Source organism: Pteronotus mesoamericanus, unplaced genomic scaffold (genome assembly GCF_021234165.1).
Source record: "Pteronotus mesoamericanus isolate MK-2021 breed Mesoamerican mustached bat unplaced genomic scaffold, CSHL_Meso_final scaffold_651, whole genome shotgun sequence".
NCBI classification, from domain to species: domain Eukaryota; kingdom Metazoa; phylum Chordata; class Mammalia; order Chiroptera; family Mormoopidae; genus Pteronotus; species Pteronotus mesoamericanus.
The window spans coordinates 29,672,161-29,699,928 of record NW_026555325.1 but is presented as its reverse complement, the minus strand read 5'-3'; the positions used below and the strand labels follow the sequence as shown (position 1 = coordinate 29,699,928).

Here is a 27,768-nt window from a genome sequence, read left to right as displayed (position 1 = left end):
TTTGGTCTGTCTTCTGCCCACACGGCGCCCAGCAGAGGTGTGCTGCTGTGGCTGCCACTTCAGTGACAGCAGATGCGAAGGCCTTTTACTTGCTACCCCATTTTAGGTTGGTTTTCTCACTCTCGTGAAATCCGATCTGTGACATGTTTCAGATGAAGCTGCACGAGCACACCCAGCTCTCCAAGCCCCAGGGAAGATTAAATACTGTGCCATAGCGTGGTTTGGTACTTGGTGACATGCTCAAGTCTCATTTCACTAGACTTTGGAGGGAGACACTGTGTCGTATTCCTTGACAGTAGTTTCAGCAAATGCATTGGCTGGATTTCAGAGTCCTTTGAGTTCTTCTGTCTTTGACCTCATGTTCTTTTTCTCCCTTTGACTTTTTACCCTTTCCCCTAGTTGTGAAATTCAAACCATCTTTGCTTTCTACCCCTTTTTTCAGGTCAGACGCAGCTGGGCCACGACGCCCGGCCTGCTCTCCTGCTCAGGTCTGTCTTTCTTGGTCCTGCCACCCATGTGCCTCTCTGCCTGCCCTCTACCACTTTGTCACTCAAAGTCTGGGTTTTGAACCTGAAGCCTATTAGAAAAGCAGACTCTCAGCCCCTCCCCCTGCGCCCCCCCCCCCCCGCCCTACTGGATCAGAACCTGCATTTTCACAAGGTCCCCAGGGGATCTGTGTGCATAATCGAGTTTGGGAAGCCGGGCTCTAACTCCTGCCTCTTCCATAGGTTGTGTGCTAATTATGGGAACAGAATATTAGCACTCATTCATTCTATAGGAAGAATTGGATGAAAAGGTTTTTAAAATCATATCCATTTATTCTTTGGCCAATACTTTTGTCACTTTTAGGGACAGGGAGAAATGCATATGTTTGGCAATAAATGGCTTGCCTACTACCCTGTGAGTGAAGGTGGGGCATTGGGAAAAGCTGGATAGTTGAGCTGATAGATTGTCACCAAGAAATGATTCCAAAAAGCAACCATTGTCACTGTTTTGAAAAGAAATGGAGAAAGTTCTGCAGAAAGACTACTTGAGCCAAGAAATACTTACATTTTTCAAAATATAAAGGATAAAAATATATAAAACTGTCTTAATTAGTTTGGGCTGCTGTACCAAAACTACCACAGACTGGGTTGCTTATAAACAAAAGAAATTTATTTCTCACAGTTCTGGGGGCTGGATGCCTGAGGTCAGGGTGCCAACATGTTTGGGGGACATCTTTCAGGTTGCAGACTTCTCATTGCTTCCCCCCAGGGCAGAAGGGGAGAATGAGTTCTCTGGGGTCTTTCTTATAAGGGCACTGATCTCATTCATGGGGGCTTTACTCTGATGATCCAGTCACCCTCCAGGGCCCCCCCCGCCCCCAGCGCCATTGACTTTAGAATTTCGGTGGGGACACCAACATTCAGACCATAGCAAAAATATAAACATAGAAATTTCGTACCTCTCTAGAAGACAACTACACAAAAAGTTTAAATATGAACCAAAATATGGGTTGGACAGGCAGATAGAACACCTAGTTCTGTCTTCTTTAAGTTTCCTTCTATCCCATTTGTGGAAATATTTCTTACCATGGGGTTTCAACGGTAGCACAAGGAGGGGTAACTAGTGTTTTTCTTTAAGGCAAGTTGTGTTATTCTTTAAGCGTTAGAGGCTCTACCGCATGGAAAGGTGGTGCAGTAAAATGGATGGCGTAGGAATGGGGGATATGGACCCCATGGCCAGGCAGTGAGGAGGAACAGTGAGGGTGCATGGAAGAAGAACGTGAGGTTATGAGTGGTCAGACTGAGGCAAGTCCACTCTCAGACCCTCTGCCTCTTTCTCCATCTTCCATGGGGGCGTATTAGTTAGGGGTGGTGTCTGTATTCCTTGCCCTTTTTTTCTTTTAAATCTTCAGGGCCTTTGATTGTCCAGCTGGTACCATAGCTCATCTAAAAGAATTCCTCCCTAGGTTACTTAAAAGAGTTTCTCTTCCTCCCATCCTCCACCGCCCCCCAACCCCCAATATCCCCGCCCCCCCCCCAGCCGCCTCCCCCACACACAGTTTTCACAGTTTGCTCACCACCATATCAGAGAGCCTCACACTCTGGGTAGGAAATGGCACAGGCCATCTAAATGCAAAGGGCTAAAAAAGGTGTTTTTCCACCCTCCAACCCAACTTTGCATCAATGCAAACGAATTTCTTTTCGTGTGACAGTTGTTTATTGTGCGTTTTGATTAAGATTTAAAAGTTTGAAATTTGAAAGCTGGAAAGGCATTCATTTACATTAAATACGGAATGGTGAGAATGCAAAGCACACATATTTTCAAGAAACATTATTCCCATTTCCGTGAAAAATGGAAGCATCTGTTTAAACTGGACCCTCCCTAATGCTGCAGGCCTTCAAAGTGGGCCATCCCCACCACGAGCAGATGCTAGCGACTTGAAATAGGAATGGCCCGGGCAGTGTTCCATTTCTCCTTCAGAAGCATCTTATGGCATCAAAACCTAACACCAGAGACAGATGGAAACTGGAACTCAGGTTTCAGATCTTGTTCAAAGGACGGGAGTTGCCGTATTGAAAAGTGTCAGATTTAGAAAACCTGTAATCAGTTAAATGAGGGAAACAATGAAGGGAAAGTGTTGTTAAATAATGAAAAGAAAATGGAAAACTTAGTGATTTTCCTAAGAGTTTGTTTCAGGTGTATGTATGTGTTACATGTCATGGTATTTTGGCAAAGTTATCTGACATATAGGGTCTTAGTAATTTGAGGATTAATTAGTATCGAATATGTAAAGATTGTGGCCCAAATTGGAATGTTATTGTCAGGCAATTTTAAGTTAACTAGACACTCATTGTTATTGAAAATATTTATAGGATGTGTAAATACTCTTTTTCTTTCATCATAAATACTTAATAGCATAAAATGAGGTTTCTCTGATGACTTAGGTTATTCTTGTGGCTTTTACCTTAAAAGTGAGTTACCCTCGTCTGATACCTTTGATTACAGGTTTTCTTTTGGCTGAAGCTTTATAGGAGTCATCTGGCAGCACCTTACAGTGACAAACCAAAACCAGAATGCACTTGACTATTGCAGTAATGTGTAGTTTCCTAAAGTTTCCCATTTGTCTGGTTTCAAAACTGTGCTGTTTTCTGTGTATAAAACTTTTTTTTTTCTGCAGTAGTGTTTTCTAAACTGTGACACATAAAGATTGTTTTCCTGCGTGGCTAATCTAGATTCAACTGTGAGTTTATCTGCTGCAGGACCTCTCAGGGCCTTTGACAGTACTCATATTCCTTGTGACTGACTCCTTTAGAGTGAGATTCAGTATCTGATGTTTCCCAAGCCAGTTCTACTTTACCAGTCCCACTCTGCCCCTTTACTTTCTCGATGGAATATCTCCCATGGAAGATAGCGTGGGAAATGATACTCGAGCATTTTTTCATGTATTTTCTCGTTTATCGTCACAGCAGTCCTGGGAAACAGAAACAGTTTTGTGGCCCCATTTTAGATGAGGGAGGAGCTACGACACGCACCAGAGTTCGTGCTGGCACCGGGACCCATGTCTCCTAATAACTCACCCAGCCTTGTCTCTGTGGAGGCCTTCAGTTCGGGGCGGAGGCACCTAGTCACGTAGGGCGGGGGTCTGTGCTGGCAGAGTTGGGGGTCATCGGGCCTGTGGCTGGTGAACAGGGCTCTGGGGTCTCCTGGAGATCATGAGGGTAAGCAGGTTAGTGCTTATGTAGCTCCTTCAAAGTAAAGGTTTAGGCAGCCCCTCCACCCCCACCCCAGGTATACTTTCAAGCAGCAAAGTTAGCTAGATATTTGACTGTGGTTCATTTGTGTTTTGCTTCCTGATTTTCACCTTGTGATACTACTATGTCATGTTTTGCTTTTCTTATAGAAAGAAATTCAAGCCATGAGTCAGTGCAGCCATCCCAACGTAGTGACCTATTACACCTCTTTTGTGGTAAAAGATGAACTTTGGCTGGTCATGAAATTACTAAGTGGAGGTAAGTGGATTTTGTCATTGTTTGTTTTCCTTCCGTGCAAACCAGCCCATTGAATAAGATTTCAGATTTGATCCCCATACTCCTCTATTTAAAAGTTTTGCTTGATTTATTATTTGCTTAGAGATAAAGTCCAATTCAGCTTAACTCCTAGAATATGTGTCCCCTTGCATCCTGGTCTTCCGGTGTGGGTCAGTCTCCTTAAATACCTCTGTACTCTAACGTCTCTCTGGCCTCACCTACGCTGTTCCTCAGCCCCAGATCTCCCCTTCCCTCTCCACGCGTTCAAGTCTTAAAAGGTCACCTCCTCTCTGCAGCTATTCAAAAAAGTTAACCTATCCTTCTTCTTAAAAACCTTTGTTTATAACATTATTCAAGTCCTTAGCGCTTTGCCATGTAATGAATTATTTCCATGCTGTGGCGGTGGAAACATCCTGTAGCTGTGCTCTCCAGTTTCTGCTAGTTACATGTGGCTCTTGAGCACTTGACATGTGGCTGGTGTTACTGAGGGAATGAATGTCTATGCTCTTCTAATTCACTTAGGCTTCAATAACTTGGGCGGCTAGTGGCTGCAGTGTTGGACTGGGCAGATTTACATTGTGGACTTCATGAAGAAAGCACAGTAAAATGCTCTTCTAATCCATTGAACCTGGTGCCCAGCGAGTGCCCAGTAAATGTTGTCTCAACTGAAATGGAGAGAGACTTCTTGCATGCTGAATTATTTCTGTGCAGTGTTGATCAGACGTGGTACTGTTTTCATCACATGTTTGCATTTGGGCAGGGAAAACAACTTTCCCTCACTAGCCTCAGCTCACTGAAGTTGTAAGAGCCATGGACAATATAATTAATGAAGCATTTTCGCATTCCTTTATTTTATTTCTCTTTATCTCTTAACTTCACTAATTGATAGGGAATGATAACAATAACCGTTAACTTTGCTGAACACTTAGTCTGTGGCTAGATCCTGTTCAAGGCTATTTACCTTGTTTCACTTAATGTGCACAACACCCTTAAGGGGCAGATGGCACCATCCCTGTTTTTCAGAAAGTTCACCAAAGCTCAAGAAAGTTAAGCAGCTTGCCCAAGGTCACACACATAGTAACTGTTAGTGTTGGAATTTGTGACCATTGGACCTGTTGACCTTAAAGCAACACTGGAGGTATTATCACATTTATCTTACACACCCCAGAATTGAAGCCTAGGAAGAACGAGCTAGTCCCTTCCTAACACCCACCACGCCCCCTTCTCTAGTGTGTTCTCTTTCCAGGGCGTCACTTGCTGCCTACCTCCCTGAGACATGAACTGTGGTGTAGGAGCAGAGGAGAACATTTTGTGGTGCTGAGAGGAAGCCAAAACTGGCGTAGCAGAACTTACACTGTACAGCCCAGTTTTATGGGCAGACCCACTTCCAGCTAAAGCTCAACCAGGGAGGCATTTTAATTTTTTTTTTATTATTTTTATTTTTTTTAAGAAAGTGTCTTGGATCAAGCAGACGCCCAGAAATGAGATGATGAATGCATTGTAATTGTCTCGGGTCTGCCTGTGTCGGGCTCAGTAGGGAGCCTGGAGCTTTTAGTTGGGTTCTGTTCCCAGTCTTGTCATCAATCCTATTTGTCATTGTTTCCTTGAGTGCCTACTTGGTTTTTAATTAAAAAGTGAAAGAAAAAGGAAAGAAAAAAGCAAAAGGAAGCTTGCTGGAGCTGGATCACAGTGTCTAGTGCCAGGCCTGCTTCTTGGTTCTTTGGAGGATGGTGCTTAAGAGATCTTAACCTGGTGGTAAGAGATCTTAACCTGGTCTCTCTCCTGTAGGGTCCACCAGCTGTGAGGAAACAAGAAATTCTGGCCACCTGGGACCCTGGGTAGCCCCAAATATTCTGTTCAAGCGAAGGATTTTACTTCCTCTTTTTCATTTATTTTTATCCCAATTAACCTTTTATACACCTGAGAGTCTCTATCCCCTGTCCACTCTGCTGAGGATTTGATAGAAAATTTCATTGTGTTTTTAAAAGAATACAATTTAATCTCATGGGCTTTGGTGGGTAAGAGGAACAGGTTTCAAACAGGTTTCCACAGGGAAGGGGAATGTGGGTGGATGTGGACTCTTGCTCAGTTTTCCTTCAGCAAGCCAGAAATACACATATGCCTGGTATGGTATATTCTAATAAGATAAAAATACACTGTTTTTGGAGGTATAATATTCTGAATGATCCAAAAATCCAAAGGTCTATGAATAAACATGTTTTGTTTTTTTCTGAGGTAGAAAAGGTGTATATGTTTTCTTCTCTAATATTTTATCACATTCAATCTCTTAATGAGGGGTGGGTGGTTAGTCTGGTGTAGTAATATCTGATGGGGAAACTCAGACCTCTTGGTTAATCATTGAGAGCCAAAAGCCAAATTCAGGTCCTGAGGTAAGCTAGTTGTTAACTCTTCAGAAATGTTGAACCCCCAGGTAATTATGGTTTTTAAAGTGACCTGGAGGGCGGTTTGGAATATTAATTAATACGTGTTGAAACATGAATTCAGCTTGCCAAGGATACTAATCTGTTTATTGTAACACAGTACTGTGTATTCATTTCTTTATTATAAAAGTCAGTTTGCCAAGCACCAAGTAAGTAAAAATAAAGATTGCCTAGAGGCACAGAAAGGAATCTTCTGGTGACAGGCAGGGTCTAGAGGCACTATATCTTGTTCTCTCCCCTTCCACCTGGGCTTCAGACGTCACAGAAGAGCAGGCCACTCGCTCTGAGGGGTCCACTGCTGCCTCTCTCCTGGCCTCCTGTTCTTTTTCAGTTCAGACACCTTGAACCCTCTTTTGAACCTGTAACCAATCGCATGTTTGGGGAAAAGGGACTAACTGGGAAGTGGCCCTGAATAGTCTTCGGGTTCCTGACCCAGAATCCTTCTCATTTACTTCAAGCCGAAAGTGAGTTTGCAAACTTGCACGTAGTGTGTCTGGCCACGAGCTGCCTTGAGATTGTATGCCCTGGGAATATTTGTGTTAAATAAACAAAGGCCATTTTTATGTCCTCACTTAGTTTTCTAAATTAGGGACCCTATTCTGGAAAGGTAATGAAAATGCTTACCTGATTTTTTCAATTCTTCTCTCTGCCCACTCAGGTTCAATGTTGGATATCATAAAATACATTGTCAACCGCGGAGAACATAAGAATGGAGTTCTGGAAGAGGCAATAATAGCAACAATTCTTAAAGAGGTTTTGGAAGGCCTAGACTATCTACACAGAAATGGTCAGATTCACAGGTATGACCTGTGCAGAGATGTTTAAAGTCACCTCTATCTTTAGTCCTAGTCAGTAAAGAGTATCAAGGAAAGACATATTACAGGTAGTAGGTATTGGCATTATTTCTGACTTAAGCTAAATAGGTAAAGGAAAAAAGTTCTTAAGGAAGAAATAAGAAAGAGAATTTTGATGAAATATATTGATAGCTTCAGAACTGGCTTATCTGCTTTCACTGGAGTAAGAATAGGATATAAAAAGTAATGAGTGTACTCATTAAAAAACATCAGTTAACATACTACTTTTGAAGTATGCTCATTTGAACTCAATATCATTTCTGACTTTCTAATCTGTGCAAGACTGTTTTAAGCATTGTAATATGTTAATTACTTTTTACAGAATGGTGAGAAGGAAGGAGGAGGCACTGGTTTTATCTTCCTTGCGCCATAAAATGCCAATTTAGATAGCGAAACAGCATAGGCTATGATTGCCTGGTGTTTCTAATGGGTTCTTAGGAATAGTTGCAAGTAAATAACCATTTACCAGTGGTACTTATTTTAATTTCCCTACCCTGAACTAAGTGAGCTATTTATTTTCTTTCAGTAATTAGGAAAAAAATATTACTTTAGAAATCAAACTTATAGATTGTCATTTTTCTTTTTTTTTTCTTTTAAGTTTTAAGACTACCCAGCAACACTTCTATATAGTGAAGAAATATATTATAGAATATTATAATTAGTGTTCATAATCAGTCTCTCCTCAGAGGAGAGACTGATGAAAGCAATTGTTTAAGAGGCTGATAGGATTAATTTGGAATTACACCGCAGACAAATTTAAGTGGAAATAGAACAGCTTTACATAGGCTGGGCTTTAATTCTTGATCAAATGATAGTATCGTGAGTATACAGACAATCTCTAACTATAACATAAAATGAAGAATTTACTCACTGTTGATTTAATTAAATCTGGATAATGATTTTACATAAAATATTTGTTACTAAAATCCTAACCATTCCCCAGGAGCAAACTATAAAATCATATGTATTTTGTAATGTTAAAAATCTATGATATAATTTTAGTATTTATAAAATAATGTCAAATAGCTTCTTATATTATATGTTTGGAAATCTCCTTGAGTGAATTAATGCAATATAATATCTGTATTGCATAATTTATTCTTTTTTTTTTTCCTAATAGGGATTTGAAAGCTGGTAATATTCTTTTGGGTGAGGATGGTTCAGTGCAAATAGCAGGTAAATTTGATAAAAGATTAAAAAAAATTCTTGTTTACAGAAGTGATACATTTTCAAGGATTATGGAATCATTCCTAAAAATGAATAAATGCATGTAATCTGTTTTAAGAATGTATTTGGGCTGCCATGTTATAGAATATTGGGTTCTTAGGTATAACACGTTTTCCTGTTGTTCTGATCAATCTTTGTTAGATCATCCTATAAAATGCTATTTTAGAATATAGCCCTTTGATAAAGAACAATTTTACTTTTAATTTTATATTTTCCACCTTTTAGATTGAATAATGGTAATATTTATATAACTGCAAGAAAAACACTTTCAGAGTTTTTGATGAGTTTGAAAGTTTAAAACATTGTACACATTAATTTAAAACCTTTTATTTCTGAAGAGGTGGCTGAAAGAATTGTGAGCTCTTAAAATCTAGGGCTTACTGTTGCTCTTAAATCTGACCCTGCCTAGCTATTCTTGACAGTTGTTTGGCGTGCCTCCAAGTAAATGTCTACTGAGTAAGTACACCAGCCCAGCCTCTTCTATGTATAGAACCTCTCGTTTTGTAGCTGCTCCTTGAGTAACCCGAGTGGCCTGGGGTAAAATGCAGCCATATGCAGATTGACTCTTGTTTTACCCCTTGTCCATGTAGGGGTGTCTGAGCAATCCTCTTAGCTCTCTGTGCTTTTGGAACTTTTGGCTGAACAGTCCTTCCGTGTAATGGACTGTCCCTGTAATGGAAGGGTGCTCAGCCTTCGGGCCCTGGGCGTTAAGAATTACTGGCAGCGTGCTTGGTGAGAATCTGTTCTTGAAGAATGTTGACGTTGGCCCCAAATGTTGAATCAGCCTAATCTGCTTCTTTTTGAGTTGGAGTGAAAGAGTCCTATTTTTTAGTGTAGGATTAGGCTCTTCACATGAATTTTGTTATTAGACCAAAGTTGATCACAGTCCTTGGTCCCAGTCTTATTTCCAGACAAATCTGAGGGTTTGGGGTTATTACTGAAAATGCCAGAGTTTCAACAGAAAACAGACAAAAACCCAGCACAAGGATAAGCGTTGAGTCATCTCTTTGATTTATTGCTTGCAGCCCTATGTTTAGTGTAGAACTTCTACAACATTTCGATTTTAAATCATGTAAAGTCTGGCTTAGTAAAACAAATGAAAGTAAATGACTCAGTAAACTTCATGAACTCTCAATAGTCAAAGCCATTTTCAAACCTCTTATTATGAAAATTTTCAAGCATAGCCCAAAGTGGCGAGAAAATTGGAAGAACCTTCTTGTACCCATCACCTGGCTCTACTAATTACCAGTTTTTGGCCCTTCTTGATTTATCTGTCTTCTCCTTCTCTGCTTTGGTGACGTATTATTAATGCTGAGTTTTGTTCTGGAGGCATCCAAGTTAGTGCCTTATGTATGTGTATCTTGTCCGCATTTGAAAGAGTGGCTCTTATTCCACAAGCTAGGGGCAGTTTGGAAAAAAAAAAACTTAAGCCAAACAAGGAACACCTGAAAAAAACTGCAGACAAAAGCTTCAAACCATCCAGCACCAGAGTAGCCCCTAAGAATTCAATCTCTGGGGTCATTAGGCTTGGCTAAAATTCCTAAAGCTCTGTGTGACCTTGGTCAAGTTACCTAACCTCCTTAAGACTCACTTTCCTTAAAGGGGAATACAGATGTAACCACCTTATCATTTCTTTCTTTCGTGTGTGTGTGTATGTGTGTGTGTGTGTGTGTGTGTGTGTGTGTGTGTGTATGATATCAAATGAAGCTTTTTATATTCTGTGACTTTCCCGGTGGCTAGCGTGCATGTAACAGGCATGCAGTGCATAGCCACAGCAGTTGCGCTGCTGCTGCTGCTGGTATTTGCATCTAGTACTGTTACTACTGTCACTCCTGTCATTGCTGTCATTACAACCAACAAGGTCTCACTGACTCTCGCTTGCACTGCCTGGACATCATAGGTGCCTCAAATTTGTTTTGTAAAAGGTTTAACTCTGAGGGGCTTTATGAGTTATAAAAAGGTAATGCTTACTAATTATGAAAACTTAGAAGTCAGCTTATTAATCTTGCTCTAAGCTGATAAGGAAGTGTAACTGACTTTCTCTGTTTTGTGATGAAATGGTCATTTCTCACTAAGATGATCAAAATAGCAGTGAACTGCCTTTGAAACCTGGAGGTGGGTCAACCCCTGCCTTATTCTGCCACGAGGTACCCTGACAGTCCCCTCATCCCATTATTCTCGTAGATTAATGACCTGAGGGCCTTCTCTGGGTCTTTGGGAGCACATTGTCTTCTTTTTCTCAGTTAGGATCCCCTGAGGTTAAGTTTCCTGACCTTTCTCTCCCTGTTGGGCCTTTGGGACTTTTCTTCACAGTGGGTGGTGGTGTTGGGTGTAACCCAGGACACATTTGTTCTGTGGGGGCTGCTGGGTTCTGAAGGGCCACGTGTGGAAGGCCACCACCTGGGTTGTTGTGAGGATTAAATGGGTCGAAGTGAAGTGCCCAGAACAGTGCCTGGCACTGTAGTAAGGACTTTGTGTACAGCCACTCTGGGCTTTCCTTGGTACTCTTTTTGTGCCTGTGACCTCAGGCATGTGTAATAAAGAAAACAACTGGAATTGCCATTCCCAGATGCACCTTGATGGGTTAACAGGCACTTTTATTGTAGTCTCTGCATCCTTGGAGCTGTAACTTTCAAGAATTCACCTTTAATTTTCTCCATATCCTCTGACCTGAGCAGAACATTGAATTCCTAAAGTATTTAGAATTAATTTTTTTTGTTTTTGTTTTAACTGTAAGATAAGAATTATTGCTTTCAAAGCATTTGGAATGTTTCCTTGGAACAGGTAGGTGTTGCTGCTCTCCCCGTTTGATAGGAGTTTGACGACTTGGGCAGGCGGTTGGTCATGGAACAAAAACTGGACCCAGAGTCATAAGTCTGTTGCTGGCATCTGTGTCTGGTGGCGGAGCTGAAAGTGGAGACTCCCAGCAACAGCAGAGCTCGGCCGGCTCCTTTTGTTGCTGCCTATTGTATGTGAACAAATAGCCCATTTCTTTCACTCAGGCTGTTTGTGCCCTCTTCCTACATCTTTATGCTCTTTAGGCCTTGTATTTTGAAATAAAAGTTAAGCAGGGGAGAAGTTTGCATTTATTACTTTGAATGCGGTGTTTGCTTATCTTGAGAGTATTATTATGAGCATTGTTTTTAAAAAGAGTATTTTTGTTAATCTAATAGAAAACAGAATTTTTATTTTTAAAAAAACACTCCCTCTACTGTAAATACACATATTCCTTTTCTCAGAACTTGTTAAGAAGGGGAAAATTAAGGGGCCTGGTTCAAAGCACAAAAAACTCCCACCCAGTTATGCAGCCAACAAGTGAGAATAAGGCTAATATACTTGGTTCTATTTCCAATAGTGCAAATTTGTGGACATAATATATACTTTTTTTGACTGGATATAAAATCAGGAACTACAGTAATGTGTATTAAGTGCTTCCTTTGTGCTCGGCCAGGTTCTCTGTGCTGACACTTTGTGACTCATTCCGTCCTCACCACAGGCCCATGGGGAACGTGCTGTTCTTATACCCATTTTATAGACGAGAGGCTGAGGTTCTGCAAGGGGGAGGGAGGAGCCCAAGTCACACGTGGAATAAATGCTGGAGTCAGGCTTCAGCTACGGGCAGTCTGGCTCCAGAGCCTGGGACTCCACATCTGTGGGATTTCCAGGAGGAGAGACTCCCAAATCTGGGTTGAGATGATCTCCGTTTTGGGTGGAAGACCAAGAGCAATCACTCACTCTTCTACATTTCCGGATTTTTTCCGGAAAAATCTACATAAATGGATTTTATTTGGGGATTTTCAGGAAACATAGTCAGCACCTTTTCCCCATTTTTCAAGTTGAGACACACAGCATCGTTGGGGAGGTTTTAGGGGAAGCCGTCGTCTGAGGTTCCACTTGGTGCAGAATTAAGCTCCGTGGTGGCACCACACTCCTCTTAGCCTGGAAACATCAGGTTTGATGTAATGAATGAAAACCCAAGGACTGTCTCCTCAGGGTTTAAGAGAAAATGCTTTACTTCTTATTATTTCTTCTGTGCTTGGGCAGCCTGTATGTATGACTTACTGATAATAAACCTGGTCAGGATGCCTTGGTAAGTGTAGTTGCTTTTGCTGTAATATACGAGAGAAAGAGTGGCTCTTTGAAAGTCATGCTCTTCCCACGGTCTTGCATTTTATTTCCCAGTTTCATGCTCTGTCATATTGTCAGGAAGAGCTTAGTGCTTTGTCTGGCAAGTGACTAAGCCAGTTTGTCCGGAATTAATGAGAGATGGTATTCTAAGCAAACAGAAATTCATATAAAACAGGTACCTTTGGGATGGTCACTGTACGTATATTTGTCTTAAGAGTCTTTTAAATAGTGATCACTCTTAATATACTACGAAAATGCTGATTTCACATTTCTTTTCTAAAGAACTTTTTAGAAGCATATTATTACATTATATAAGGTAGACCTCATGCTCATTTTTTACTTACTTTTGCTTTTCTAGGTGTGCGTCTGTGTGTATATGTGTAAATCTGAATTTCCCATCCCCAGTTTTCCTACCAGAAATCAGATCTGGTTCTGAGTTAAGGCAGCCAGAACTCTGGAACATTATCATCGTGTCTCTCTCAATGTATCTGAGGCCATCAGGTCAAACTTAAGCACCAGGCGTTTTACTGCCTAAGGCACATTGGTTATGACTTTGGGTAGCATCTTGATTTTCTGGAAGGGAGACATATCCTTAGTCAGCCTTTGAATACATGTTCAGCTGCAGTCTGCATCTCGAACAACTGAAAACCCTGTGACTAAAACTTCTGCCAGGAAAACAGGCAGCTAGACTTAACTTGCTTCCAGTGTCAGAGGGTGATGTGTAACGTAGAGCTTTTATGCCCATCGCTGTGAGCTTCTTTTTTTGTCCTTCTGTGTTCTTTGCCTTCAGTAAAGTGCACTTTGATGGAGAGAAAAAAGAAAGTATTTCACGTGTTGTAAGGAAGACAGGCTGCTGCTTCCAGCAGGCAATGTGGGCTCCTTGAATCCTAGTGTCAGAAAACTGGGAAAGCTCCTGAGGCATCCCGCTCAGGAAGTGAGGATGTCATCGTCTTTAGGAGTGTGTGGGCTCTGCTGTGAGACTGCTGTGGTTCACATCCTGGCTGTTGAACGTCTAACCCTGTAACCAAGATATTTAACCTCTTTGCACCTCAGTTTCCACATCTGTGCAAAGGGAAAATGCTAGAGGGTTGAAGGAGTTAACACCCATTCCAGTTTAGAATTAGTTTGATTGCATTGCTTTTGTATTAAAATGGGGATGGTGCCCCTTAGTTATTTAGGCTGTTGTAATATCAGGAGGAGGCAGCGAGGGAGCCCTGGCTGTAGGCACCCCATCGCACCTGCTGGATCATTTCTTCCTTCCTCCTCCTTTACCCCTTTGATTTCCCTAATATGGCCAGAGTGAAAAAATCTACAGTGCCAGCCTGACCAGATAGTTCCCTGGCATCAAGTTAAAAACTGTTGCTGATGGAATAAAGCGCCAGCTCCCCTACATGGCACAAGAAGCCCCCGCCTGTTTCTCCCATTTCCCTGCCCCGTGTGCTCCCCGCCCCGTGCTTTCTGCTTCACTCCTTTGTGATCCTCCTTCTTTACCTGATTCACTTCTCTTTCATGACTCAATTTGGAGCGTTCTTTCCTTGAGAAACCGTTTCTCACCCTGTCTCTACTGGCCCCACCCTCACTATGTCTAGCCCTTACCTTGGTGACTTGAAGTACACTCCTTTACACACTCCAACTAGATGGCCTGTGACGCAGGTTAGTGAACTTGGGTATGCGTGTCCCCCTTTTCCCTCCAGGCCAAATACTAACCAGTGGTAGACGGTACATGGTGTTCATCTCGACACCTCCCAGGAGTGCCTGTCACCTGGCAGGTGCTGCCATACTTTTGGTTGGTGTGGTCTGAACGGCAGGCGTGCCGGACACCCCATCTCGTCAGGCTGCGCCTGCGCCTGGGCCTGACGGTGGTAGAGGGTGCTGTGCGCATGCCAGTCCCAGCTGAGAGCTCACACAGGTCCGAATGGATCAGCTTAACAGGGAGGGAGGCAAAAATATTTCAGATAGGTATGTATACTAATACAGAGTTTTAAGGCTGAAAATAGTTTTTTAATGACCATTTTTCAGCTCTGATTTTAGGCAAGCTCTGCCTTAGCTAAATGACCAAGAAATAATTAATAATGCTACGGGAGAGTGAAGCAGAGCATGAGTTAGGAGACATTGGGTGCACTCAGACAGCAGAGGACAAGCTCACAGTCAAACCTTTGGGGGCATAATGTGCTTTATAGTGAACCATACAATATATGGTTTGAGTTCAAGGAAGTTTATAATTGTGTGAATTACGGTTAAACAAACTTGCCAAAATTCTCATATATTCTTTTTTTGGGGGGGGGGTAAGTAAATAAGGTCAGCAAATTAATGTGGTCCCTGAGTTTGGGGATGTTGTTAAATGATAACATCTGTGAAGCCTCTAGCAGGCACGGAGAATGCAGTCAGTTCTGGAAACTTGGTTTTCCATTCCATCTGTACACCATCGGTGAGAAATACTGGGGGAGATTTTAAGCAGCTTCCCATCCCTGGAACAGCTGCCGGCAGTTGCTTGAGTAACAACTTTAGGGAGCCTTACTGGGTGAACCCCAGGGGGGAGAATCGCTTTGCTTGCTTTCCTGCTGGAAGTTCTCCTCAGCTGTGCATGTTTAGCGAGCAGCGTAGGGGACAGGGCTGCGCTTCAAGGAAGAGTGTCTGGGAGGACATGAGGCAGATGGCTTTAGTCGTTCTTCCCTGCTTCCTCCCTCCCCCCTTCGTTTCTTCTGTCCTGCCTTAAAGGGCCTTCTGTGTCATTTTTAAATTAAATTATTCATCTATTATCATAAGCTGTTCAAGTCTGGGAAAAACAAGGATTTTTAGACTGCAAGCAGAGCAATTCAAGTCAGTTCTCTGCTGGATCTTTTCTTTTTTTTAATTTAATTTTTTTTCTGTTTCCCAGAACCTCCATTTGTTAAAATAAAAAACGGTCCTTCTGTGAGGAACAGGTGAACATTAGGTGTGTGGGTTCATCCATCCTTGAGTGGTCAGCTGACAGATTTTTCCTGAGTGTTTACCATGTTCTCAGCACAGTCGTCTGAGCTGATACGGTGGTAAGCAGTGGAGACACATGTCTACTCTCTTGGAGCTTACGGTTCAGGTGAAACAGGCATTAAACAGTTAGCTGTAGAATTAAATCTCAAAAATTTGTAAGTGGCTAACAATGCCTACACTTGAGGAATCTGGTAGCCACGTTGGATCTAGTTTGGTAGGTAGTCCTAGGTATTGTAGCTGTGAATGATTTAGGAATAGCTGTTTTTGACTAATAACACAAGTTACTGCATATGTCATAAGTAGATTAGAGATTTTTTAAGAAATTTAAACAGTTCACAAGTATTTATACTCTATGGAATATGGTTTAATACTTGATTTTATAGTGTGTACTTGGGACCAGTAGCCAAGGATTATCCAGCCCCCTGGGTCACTAACTTTGTGCCCTCTGCCAAGTTCTTTGCTGGCTCTGTATCACCTGTGAAATGGTGTTCTTGAGTTCTTGAGTTTTCCTTCTCGTCTACAGAGTGTATCCCAGCCATATAGGAGAACTCTGTAGCCCCAGATCCCCAGCAAATTGCCCTTCTCGCAGTCTTCCCCACTTCTAATAACAGCTCCGTCCTTCTGTTGAACAGACCAGACATTTGCTCTTCCTCGATGCGTCTCTTTCTCTCACACCTTATGTCCTGTCCAGTTTGTCAGCGAGTCCTGTTGTTAACCATGTCTCCCCACCTCCCCTGCTGTCATCCTGGTCCCATCCACCATCAGCTCTTGCCTGGGTTAATTCGGTCACCTCCTGAGTGGTGCTCTTCTTCTTGCTCTTCCCTTCCGTGCTGACTCCTGGCACCCAGAACGATGCTGTTAAACTAAGTTAAAGACTTGTCTCGTGCCTTTACTCAAAACCCTCTAATGTTTCTCCATCTCAGAGCAGAGTCAAAAGTCCTAATGGTGGCCGACTGGGCCTTACAAGTTTTGGGGCTTCATTATCTTCTTGACCTCATGTCCTGCTTTCCTGTCTTTCTTTCTCCACTCCAGTCAAACTGGCCTCCTTGCTGAGCCTGCTTTTGCCCCAGGACCCTTGCCTTGGCTGCTGCTCCTATCTGGAATACTCTTCCCAGTTCCCCCTTCAGATTCTTGCCTCCAACATCACAGCAGTGAGGCTTCCGTGGCCACCCTGTGGTCAACTGCAGCTCCCCTACCCCTCCTCCCTGTCTGCTGATCTATGAGTGGTTCTCAAGGCGTGATTCTAGACCAGCAGCGTCACCCATCACCTGGGAAACTTGATAATTGCAAACTCTTGTGCTTTTCCACCCCCAGATCTGCTGAATCAGAAACTGGAGGTAGGGCCCAACAATCTGTATTTTTAAGAGCCCTCCAGTGATTCTGGTGCCCACTGAAGTCTGAAAACCATTGCTGAACATTATGCTTCATACTTTTGTTTATTATCTGTATTTACCGCTTCACCCCACCCCCGCCCCAGTTTACAGTTCCTCTCCACAAAGGCAGGGGCTTCTGTTCTGTAGTCCCAGTGTTTTGAACCGGAAATGACACTTAGCAAAGAGCTCCATAAACAGTTGTTAAAAGAATTTCTGAATATATGACTGTGTAGTAAATTCAGATTAAAAGAATACTGAGCACCAGAGTTTAATGGGTGATCCTCATATTTTAGTGACTTTTCAGGGTTAGGAGTTTTACTGTAGATGTAAAGTTTTCTTTATCACAGATTTAAAAAACTCCAGATTCTTTGAAGATTCTTTGAAGCCCCCTTGAGTCCTTTGAAAAACAATGTGGAAATGATGTAAATTGTTGCTTTAAATACTTGTGGCAACTGGAATTGTGCTATTTTAATCATCTCCCATAGGGATGATCTCTTTAAAAGTGTACAGATGGGTTATTCTGGTTTATTGGAAGCTTCTAATAGTTAGTGGAAATTTGTATGGAAAAGGCCACCTGCAGATATATGAATATTGCATTGGACATTTAGACTTATTAATATTTGATCTAAGTTACTTATGCCTGTCTTTGCGGATATGGCCATCCAGGAGCCCCCATTGACTCCAGGGCATGCTTCTGGCTTGGGAAATGAAAATACCTATGTAATATGCTTAATATGCTTACCTAGTGCTCTCCTTTTATAGCAACTCTATCAGTTCAGCTGAGTAGGTCTGATAGATGAGGTGACTGAGGGCTGCTGGGCGATCGGGGACTTATTTAAGGTCATTCTGATGACTGTAAAAGCGATCACTCTCAGATCCCCTGGTATCACTGTCAGACCTTGACTTTGCCTGCCCCCTGCTCCCCAAGCCCCCTGCCCTCTTGCCTCTTCGCCGTATACTTTTTGACAGTTCAGCCGCCCAGGGGTTCAGTTTTTTTTACGTATAAAATAAAGAAGGTTGACAGGACTTTCTCCAAGGACCTGTGTCGCATCAAAATGTTCTGAATGTCCCCTTCATTAGCCTTAGTTCCCAACTGAAAGCATTCAAATCAGAGGAGGGCAAGGAGGGGAGAGGAGGCTGAGTGTTTGTCCTGTGGCTACTTTTACCAGAGCATCTTAAAAAATATCCTCCTGCCTCCCACTGGGAGCCAGGGAATAATGGATTTTTGATTTAGAGATTATCTGCGGTTTTCCTTAATGCACTGTAATTATCGTGCTTGATAGAAAGTTGACCACTAGTGAGTTCTTGGTCATGCCTGTCATTGGGCTTGACAAAGCCAGCCCTTGCCTGGCACCTGCAGCACAGCTGGCCTGGGTTTACTGCTCCATCCTTTATGGCCCTCCTCCCTTCTGCCCCACCAGGTGTGGCGTCTGGCTGCAGTCTCACTAGAAATTCACCTGCTCTCGGGAAGGGTCCTGTGGCTCTTACATATGTGGGCAGATTATCTGCAGTTTGCTTTTACCTTCAGCTAATGCTCTCCTTCACACTGTGTCTAATGATCTGTATTAGTCAGCTGAACCATGAGCCAAGTGTAAATTGACATCACCCACCATGTTTTTTCTATCCCTTTGTCCCCTTTAAGCTTCTGTTGTCTTGATTGGGAGAAGGTTGAGGAATTGGGGAGAGACACAGCTTATATAGCCTTGGCATTTTTACCAAGAATCGTCCCTTTTGAATTTTTCTTATCATTTGTCTATGCCCTCGTAAATTGATGTTGATTCCATGTACAAAGTGCAAGCAAGTGTTCCTTCTCCCTTATGAGTAAAAATACAACACATTTGAAGGATACCAGTTGATGGCAATTTCAAGAGCCTGCCCAGATGAGATGCCAGTCATGGGAACGTTTGTTTCTTTGTGTGACTTTTATTTTGAAAGGTGAAACTCTACCTTCAGGGAACAATAAGGCTATGTCTTCTGATTTCTTTTCTTCTTTTGCTGTCAGGAAAGGCTATAAAATTGTCATTCTTTGATGTTTCAAAGAAGGTCAGGACTTCCTCTCTGTCATTCATAGATGGGAAATATGGATTTGACTAGAGCAGCTGAGAAGTGACTCTCTAGGCCCCAAACTCTGGAAACAGGGTAGATTGTATTTTCTGACAGTGAAATGCCTTGGACACCATGCCTTGGGTTGGTGGGGGCTACAGCCTATATAGAACGAGACCAGGTCATTGAGCACCATTTGCTTGCAAGACGGAATAAATGCAGTTGAAAACCAGGAGTATAATGGGAGGGAAGGAGATTGGGTGAAGAACGAGGGTTTCAGAAAACTCTTTATCGGTTCTGTCCGGTCCCTCTTAGAGCCCCTCCCTCCTGGCAGGCCAGGTGGTGTTTCCCAATCCATAGTGAAGTGGTGTGTGAGTAATTGATTACTAATTGTAGATCAGGTGCCTACATAATTATTACTGACTTGCTTCAGATTCAGTGTTACCGCTTTAATAATGTACTGACACCACCTGCACACAGTTGCATTTCGGAGGCTCTCATGAGCGGGAGGGAAAGCGTTCGTGTTACAAACATCTGCGCTGAGAACGATACTTACCTGCTGCTTGTCTCCTCTGAGCCCCAGCCCCTCCAGTGAGCAGCTGTTACTAATGGACTGTTAATAATATTATGATTTTAAATTTTTTTCATGTATTAAAAAAAGGTTTTGCACAAATCTGAGTATTCCCATAGAGGTGTGCCATGTGTGTGCATTTGTTTGTCCTGCTTGTGTCCCTGAGTCAGACAGTTCTGCGTAGGATATGATTGTTCCTTTTAGTATAGTTGTCCCCTCTTATCCGTGGGCAGTATGTTCCAACAGCCCCAGTGGATGCCTGAAACCATGGATAGTACCAGACCCGACATATGTTTTCTCCTGCACATACAGACCTATGATAAAGTTTAAACTACTCTTGTACTGCAGGGCCGTTATTAAGTAAAATAAGTGTTACTCAAATCACCAGCACTGCGATACAGGGACGGTCGGTCTGATAACTGAGATGGCTCCTACGTGACTGACGAGTGGGTGGCATGTACAGGGTGCGTATGTGAGACAAGGGATAATTCACATCTGGGATGGGACACAGTAGGATAGCAAGAGATTTTGTCACACTACTCAGTATGGAATTTAAAACTTACGGCTTTTTCCCGCCAGGAATTTTATTTCTGGAATTTTCCATTTAATATTTTTGGACTGTGGTTGACCACAGGTAACTGAAGCCGTGGAAAGTGAAATGTAGGGTAAGGGAGGACTACTGTATTGCCCTTGTTCTTACTGTGTCATAAGATACATGAGTGTGTGCTGAGCGATTTTCCCTGCTACTTTCTTTCCACTCCCATGGTTCTCTCCATCTCAGGGGTGAAGGAGGGAAGCTGTGGACTGGCTGTACGTTGAGGGCTCCCAGTCATACTGAGTCAGTCCATAGCCCTGGAAGGAAGGCAGTGTTCCCGAGCTGTGCGCCTCCAGCGTGAGCATCAGATCAGCTGGGATCTTGCTACAATGCAGATTCTGATTCAGTGGGACCAGGGTGGGACCTGAGATTCTGCATCTCTTCACCACTCCCAGGTGACACTGGTGACTTTGGTCTGGGGACCCCATTTTAACTGGCAAGGGTCAAGGCCAGAATGTTGAAGATGCTTTTCTCTCCTATTTTCCTACAATTATATTCTTCTGTTTCTGAAACATCTAAGTGCAGCCCCGAACAGAAACAATTGGCAAAGAAGTGAAATAGAATCTTCTTGCAGTGCGTGTTTTACGCCTTGGGACGTCTGTGCATTTATTTGTTTTGATTTGTGCCCCGGGCATTAAAAGCCACACTTAATACTGGAGCTGTTTAAAATTCCAAAATTGCACAGTGTGCTAAATTGTTTTCTTGCTGATTTTTTTTTAACCAAGTCCTTTTGGGGATTGCAACCACTTTGGCCCCTGATGCAATGCTTAACCCGTAGCAGTCAGGGAGTATGAACAAACATGGCTGGACTGGGAAGGACGGGGCTGTAACAGCTAAGAAGCCTTTGGGTACAAATACCAGAGTGGTCGACTGGCGGGAGATTAAGCAATGCGGACATTTAATTATCTCACATGACAGACGTCTCAGACATTCGTCACTAGGGTTGGTGCAGAAGCCCATGGATGCCACAGAGGTCATGGGCTCTTTCCTACTTCCTGTCCTGCACCCCAGTAATGTCAGGCAGCTCATGTCCCCATGGGCGGTTCTTGCTCCCAGCATCACACCCTCACATGACAGTGTCCCAAACAGGCAGATGAGAGGGGAACAGAGAGCCTTATAAGGTGGTTCTTATATTGAGGTGAAAAATTTCCCTACAAAAGCCTGCACCATAGTTCCCTTGGATCTCATGGGCCTGGACTAGGGCAGACCCTCAGACCATTCGCTGGTGGGAGGAACCAAGCTCCTTGCTCGCCTAGATCACTTCAGTTAAAACAGTATGGCATTACGTACGCAACAAATAGTATGCACTACAGTATTACTGAGAACCTAAAATCTATATTCTCTGCTCCCCATTTTATAGCACGTTAAACTGTTGTTCAGATAAGCTACGTAAACTAGCAGGGAGTGTAATTGGGATCGCACGCAGGCCCATTAGATTCCAGAGGACCCCCTCAGGTCCTTCGTACCCCATATTCTCCCGTCTCCGCCTCTCCTCTTCGTTTGAGTTTCCGGGATGGGTGACTGCAGCTTCCCTAGGAAGGGTCGGGACCCTGTGTATGCCTCTGCACTGGCCACACATCCCACACCAAGGCATCACTCTTTGGCCTCTTGCTAGTTACGCTCACATTCGTGGTACAATGGAATATCACTATTAGAATTGTGAGAAAACTTCCTATGAGCGAAGTAGCATTATTTCAGAAGGAAATGAGCCCAGTGAGTGTTGGCAGCTGCCGTCCTAGACGTTGTCATGTTCTGACTTGGTCCCCTGGGCTCTGGGCTCTGTTTCTTGCCCTGGGTCTACTGAGTTCTGCTGAACATAGCACAGGTACCCAGGAGAGGTATGGCATCCACCGGGGGCCTCGATGCTTGCCCTCCACTCCGCGCTCTCCCCTGCCTCGGTTTGCAGGGATTCCCAGCAGGCACAAGAGGCAGCACCCCGCCCCCCGCCCGTTCCCACTCAGACTCTTCTTGCCTGGAGGTCTGATGACACCCTGAGGATGGCAAGGCTCCAAGAGAGTGAGCAGTTGTTCCAATTTAATATGAAAACAAAAACCCAACAAACAGAAAACCTGGTAGAAGAGACTAGGTTTAATTATACCTTAAGAAATATGTTAAATATACTACACTCAGAACTAAGGGTGTCATCTTCAGTTTGCTGGTAATTCCTAGATGCCCTTTCCCCCAGATTCTCTCTGTAAGAAAACGAAAACACAGAGCAGGGAAAGGCACGGCTTTCGCAGTCACGGAATCAGAGGCGTGCCTCGTCCAACTACGGACCAGATTCCTTGTTCCATCCAGAATAGCTTTCCTAAAAGGCACTTCTGATCATAGTACTCTAGTCAAAATCTCTTTCCCCACAGGCTCTTGAGGAAGAACAAGGTAGCCATACCTGGCCATAATTCGTCATGTGTTTGGAAGCTAACAGGCTTCCAGTACTGTTTCCTTCTAACTGCAATGCTTACCCAATTATCACACCCTTTAGCAGAGTGTTTTCAGCTTCTTGAACTGACCACATCATCCAGCGTTGGTGGTACAACATTGAAGGAAACCTGTGCGTCTCCGGCGGGCCGGATGCTGGCAGCCCTGACAGTGTTCCTAGGTGTTGAGAAGTACATTTCAGTTTAGCCAATAGAGTCTTGAGCCTCTCACGAGAAGAAACAAAACAAAACTGGGAATCAAACCAGATTACGAAGGGATTGTTTTTTGACCGTATAAATATGACATTTAGGATTAACGAGAGAAGCTCAAACAAGTTTTCCTTTGTTGGGTAATCACAACTTGATCTTTACTCAGAGAAGAGCCTAGGAGTTGTGGAGTATTAACCCCATTATTTCATTTTACATTTCCTTTTCATTACAGAAGAATACACCAACCTTTTCCGAAAAGGAGACTGAGGCTGAGTGGCTGACTCCTCTGTGAAGTAACAGTCGATTTCATTCAGCCCCTCAATAACTTGCTGTGTAGTCTTTGGCTAGTCATTTAATCTTTTGTTATTCCTTCCTTTCTGTCAATTCCAGTAGCCACTAAGTCATCCTATTTTCTTAAGGATTTGTCTATCCTTTTGCATTTCCAGAATCTCTATTGAAATACAGGCCTTGTTGCTTTTACTCCTAGGCTGTAGCTGTGATACTCTTCTTTGCCTCTAGTCTTCCTCATTTCCTGAACACTCCTGCAGGATTGCTCCCTGCCCCCTTCTTCACTAGAGAGAGGGCAGCCGAAGTCCAGGTGCTAATAGGATCAGGGACAGCTTCCCTTACCTGCTACTCAGACTCCGTGGCTGGGCTCCTCAGCAGTCTCAGTGCTTCTTTGCTTTTCTCAACCGTGGCCTCTGGAGAGAAGAGGCAGCTTCCAGCAAGGAGTTGTGAGGGGCCCCTGCAGCTCTGGTGGCTCCCGCCCCCGCAGCCCTAGCCAGCCACTCGGAGGTCTGAAGGGGTCAGTACTGTAACCCATTTTGGAATACATTTCAGGAAACTCTGAACTATCAAATGTTGATTCCATTACTCTCTAGCCAAGTGTTGAGTTGACCTTAGGGATTTGCTTCACGCACAACTCCACTTCCTTTCGTGGGTACTTTGAGGCAGGTAGGGGTTGACCTCTCAGCTACATCATCACTCCCAAGTTTTAAGGAAATTAAGTTTCAGGCCAAATTTTGCCATTCATCAGCAAGCAAGCCCCTAAAGAGTCCTCACAGTTTGTTCTGTAAGCGCCAGGAAATCCCTGTTCACTGTTCTTCTAGGTGAAAAATTCACTGGAAGCACACACGCAAAATTTCAGGTGCAGTTTTCTTGTGCACTTGGACTTGGCTGGCATCAAGAAGCTCACTAGATAGAGAACTGGTTAGGGATTTAGCGTATACTTAGGCCTAGCTGATTTCTTTCTATTCATGCAAAAGTGGGCAGTATATCTAAATAGTTTTAGCTACTCTCTGTGTGCTAACTACCTTGACTTTCACCAATGAAATCCCATTTCTAACATGCGTCATGCCTGTCAGCATGACTCTCTTCCCTGATCATATCCTTGTTTGGGGCATTTACCTAGCTCATACTTATCTTAGATACAGAAAACAGAAATATATCCTGCAGCTGCCTCTGGCGTCCTGAATCCATTGCTGCCAAAATTCGTTCCGCACTGGGCATTGTGGGTCAGAATGCCAGGGGACCACCTGGGCCGTACTATCATGGCAACGTCATGTGGTGTGTGTTGATGTATTTTAGGTAAATTTTAGACACCATAACAACACAGCCGGCAGACTAGTTTTACAGGCTAAATCAAGCAGGCAGAATTGCTTTATTTTGCTTTTCCACTAAAAAAAAAAAAAGAACTTATTCCAACAACAACAAAAAAAGAGGTTTTACATAAAAATCTTGATGTTTGGCCTTCTCTGGGAAAATTGGAACATCTGCAACACCCAGTCCACATTCCTCTGCGGCAGCTCTCTTTTCCTGCTGAAGGGCCCAAGTCTGTCTTACACTGAGAATGGTCTCCTGGGAAGGGCCCAGCACTTCCTAATATCTCCTTGTGCTGAGAACAAGTGCCAAGCGCCCTTAATCGTTGAGATTGTGCAGTTGGTTTTCAGGGCCCTTTATATTCCTGTCTGGCCCCTGGAAGTACTTGAGTTTTTGACCCTTGCAGCTGTCGGGCAGTTTTTCTTGTTGGCTCAACACTTGTGCTTTGCTCATGCTGATTCTTAGGAATGTCATTTCCTTTCAGGCTCACCTGTCCAAATCTTAACCTCATCCTCAAGGCCATGTCCAAGGCCCACTGGGATGCAGAGTCTCGCATGGCTATTATAGCCCTGGCTCCTTGTGCACAGCATAGTGTAGCATTGGGTTTAACACATTGTTCTGTTGTTTATTGTTTCACATCTTCTTTCTCATAAGTGGTAATATGTTTCCTTAAGGTCAGGAAACATATCTTTCTCATATTTTGTATTGATCAGTTAAAATGTTAATGCTCAGCCTGGTTACCTCATTTTTTTAAAAGGCAGAGAACAGTACCTTATTGATTTATTTAACAGTTATTGTAAAGCATATTTATACATGGTGTAAAGAAGTAGGACAGTGTTATAAATATGAAAATTATATAAAAATAGGTGTGACCAAGAAGTCTGATAAAAGAACAGAGACCGAGCGAGGGTAGGTGCCTTGCAGGAGTCACGCAGTTGGCGGATAGCCTAGCCTTCGCTCTAACCACTGAGCTACCCGCCCTTGCCAGCTAGGGCTGCGCAGTTTCCTGGGGGACCTGCCATTCTGCAAATCAGATAGCTAGCTACATTGCAAAACCCTGCAGATCTTCCTTAAGGCTTAGCATTCGCATATCAAAATAAGACAACTCCCAAAGTTACTTTAGTAGCACACCACAAATTAGGCAAAGGTGATGGATGCCCATCAAACTCTCCACACCCTGACACAAAGGGGACTGCGAAAAATCCCCGAGGCACGAAGAGTCAAGATGCCAAAGATGCTTCCGGCAGCAGAATGGCCTCTGCTGACAGCCCTCCGCTTAGTGGTGGGGGCAGCGTGGCCCGGACCGGACAAGGCCAGAGTCTCGAGTGCAGAGGCAGCGCTGTGAGGGCAAGGAGTAAAAAGTAAGCAGTTTAGCAGGCCTGGAACTCAAGGTCTGCCTCTAGGCGTAGCGACAGCAAGGCAGGCAAGGAAAACGAGTCAGATTTGCGTGTTGTGCCGAGGGATTTTGACTTTCTCCTGGGGGAGCTGGGAGGAAGGGTCTGGTCTGGTCTGGTTGCTGGAGCATGGCTCCGGGGAAGCAACAGCAGGGTGGTGACTTAGGGGGCTGCCACAGGAATCTTGGCTTGACCTGAGGCAGCGGCAGGGGGCTAGGAGAGAAGTGGGTGGATTCCAAAGAAGTGAGAACTTTTGAAAAAGTTACAGGATGACAGCGTTCTTTCTGGGGTGAGACCCAGTTATTCCTGGAGACAGGAAGCAGGGCTGGCCAACTATGTGCAGCCTTGGATTCCATGTGTCCAGAGAAGTGTTGGTGGCTTCTGACTCAGGTGTCGTTGGCTCTACTCCCTTTGGCTGTATGGATGGATCCCTTAGGAAACAAGGGTGCTTTTCACTGTTCCTGCTCGGCCACCTCCTTCTCCATATCATATGGAACCTGTCTACACAGAATATAGCAATTTTCCTGTTTACACAAGCACACTATGTACTTTGGTCAAAATGTCCTGTTTCTCAGTACACGTAAGTCTTTCTGCATACACATTAGCCATACACAGGAACAAATTGTATTTATTCTGTAGTCGTCAGTGTGAGTAGATGTTAAGGGTGGTGTTTTCTGCTTATGGAATTTTTTGTTTTGGGCTTTAAAGACGTTTAACCATCTGTTTATGACTTTAAAGTGAGTGTTCTAAGTGGAAGCTATGAATACATATGTGAATCATGAAAGATATATTGAAGGGGTATGTAGTATAATGAATTGCTACTATACATCTTAGCTGTTTTTGCAGCTTTAAGAAAACGGTCTAATGTAATCAGATGGCATTTTTAAGGAATTTAAGAAAATCTAATATTAAATGTAGTCTTTTAAATCTATATTATATCTTTTAGGGGAGAGACTTTGAGTTTGCTTCAACTGCATTTAAAATAATCTTTTTTTTTTTTCCTTAAAGCAACTTTTACCCATGTTCTTAGTTATTTACAGATGATATGTATTTACAGAATATTATGTTACAAAATTATTTTAATAAAATGGAATGTCTGATTCATTGTTGAACTTCTTTTCAGAAATATAAATAAGGTTGAAAATAATATTTTTGAAAGCCTTGTCATATTCTTTCCTCCAGCCTAACAAATGATGCAATTCACCTTGCTCTTCCATAAGAGAATGAATTTTTTCTTCTCCCTGCAGGTGACTGGTTCACAGGTTCCAGAGATTCCACCTCCCCCCACTCCCCACAACAAGCTTCATTTTTCTGACCATAATTTGAAAATTCTAAGACTTTTAGAGTTTGGTCCATATGTGCAAATTAAATTTTTTAGCATTTTCAAAATATACTTCTCAATATTAACATGAGAATAGCTGTTGGAACAAAGATTCCATTTGTCAGTTTTATTCCATTTGCTTGTAGTTGACATCCATTGGGATCTGAGTAAATTTAAATGTAAATAAAATGAAATACTCAGCATTTTCAACCCAGGGAACAGTGTTATTGCGTAACTCAGTGCTATAGACCGAAAGCTAATGGTAATATATTTTGACCTTGGTTTGTACTTGATGTTTTCTGGTACTTGCTGACATCCTGGCAGTCAACAAAGGCGACCAGCAAAGGAGAGGTATATGAGAGCCGTTTGAAGGGGCTCATACTGCAGGGTTTTGAGGTGTTGACTGCCCTTTTTCTTACTATTTACCAGCTTACTATCAAGCTGTTCTTGAGTTGGGTCCTACTGGTAGGTCTATACTAGCCCTAAGTAATTGATGTTTACTAACTAATTTTAACCTTTAGTAAGAAGTTAAGAAATCATTGGGCATTTCCTTATCTACTGTCATATACAAACACCACTTTTTTGCATATATGCATGTATGTATATATAATG

The 27,768-nt window shown here is 43.0% G+C and overlaps 1 protein-coding gene across 1 annotated transcript in view; it reads left to right on the top strand.

Moving 5' to 3' along the window:
• STK39 (serine/threonine kinase 39) overlaps positions 1-27,768 on the top strand; it is a 273,509-nt gene that overhangs the window by 64,663 nt on the left and 181,078 nt on the right. The window contains exons 3-5 of the mRNA XM_054562783.1: positions 3,887-3,995; positions 7,113-7,254; positions 8,429-8,484. Coding sequence (XP_054418758.1) covers positions 3,887-3,995; positions 7,113-7,254; positions 8,429-8,484 — 307 coding nt within the window. The remainder of the gene's footprint in view (positions 1-3,886; positions 3,996-7,112; positions 7,255-8,428; positions 8,485-27,768) is intronic.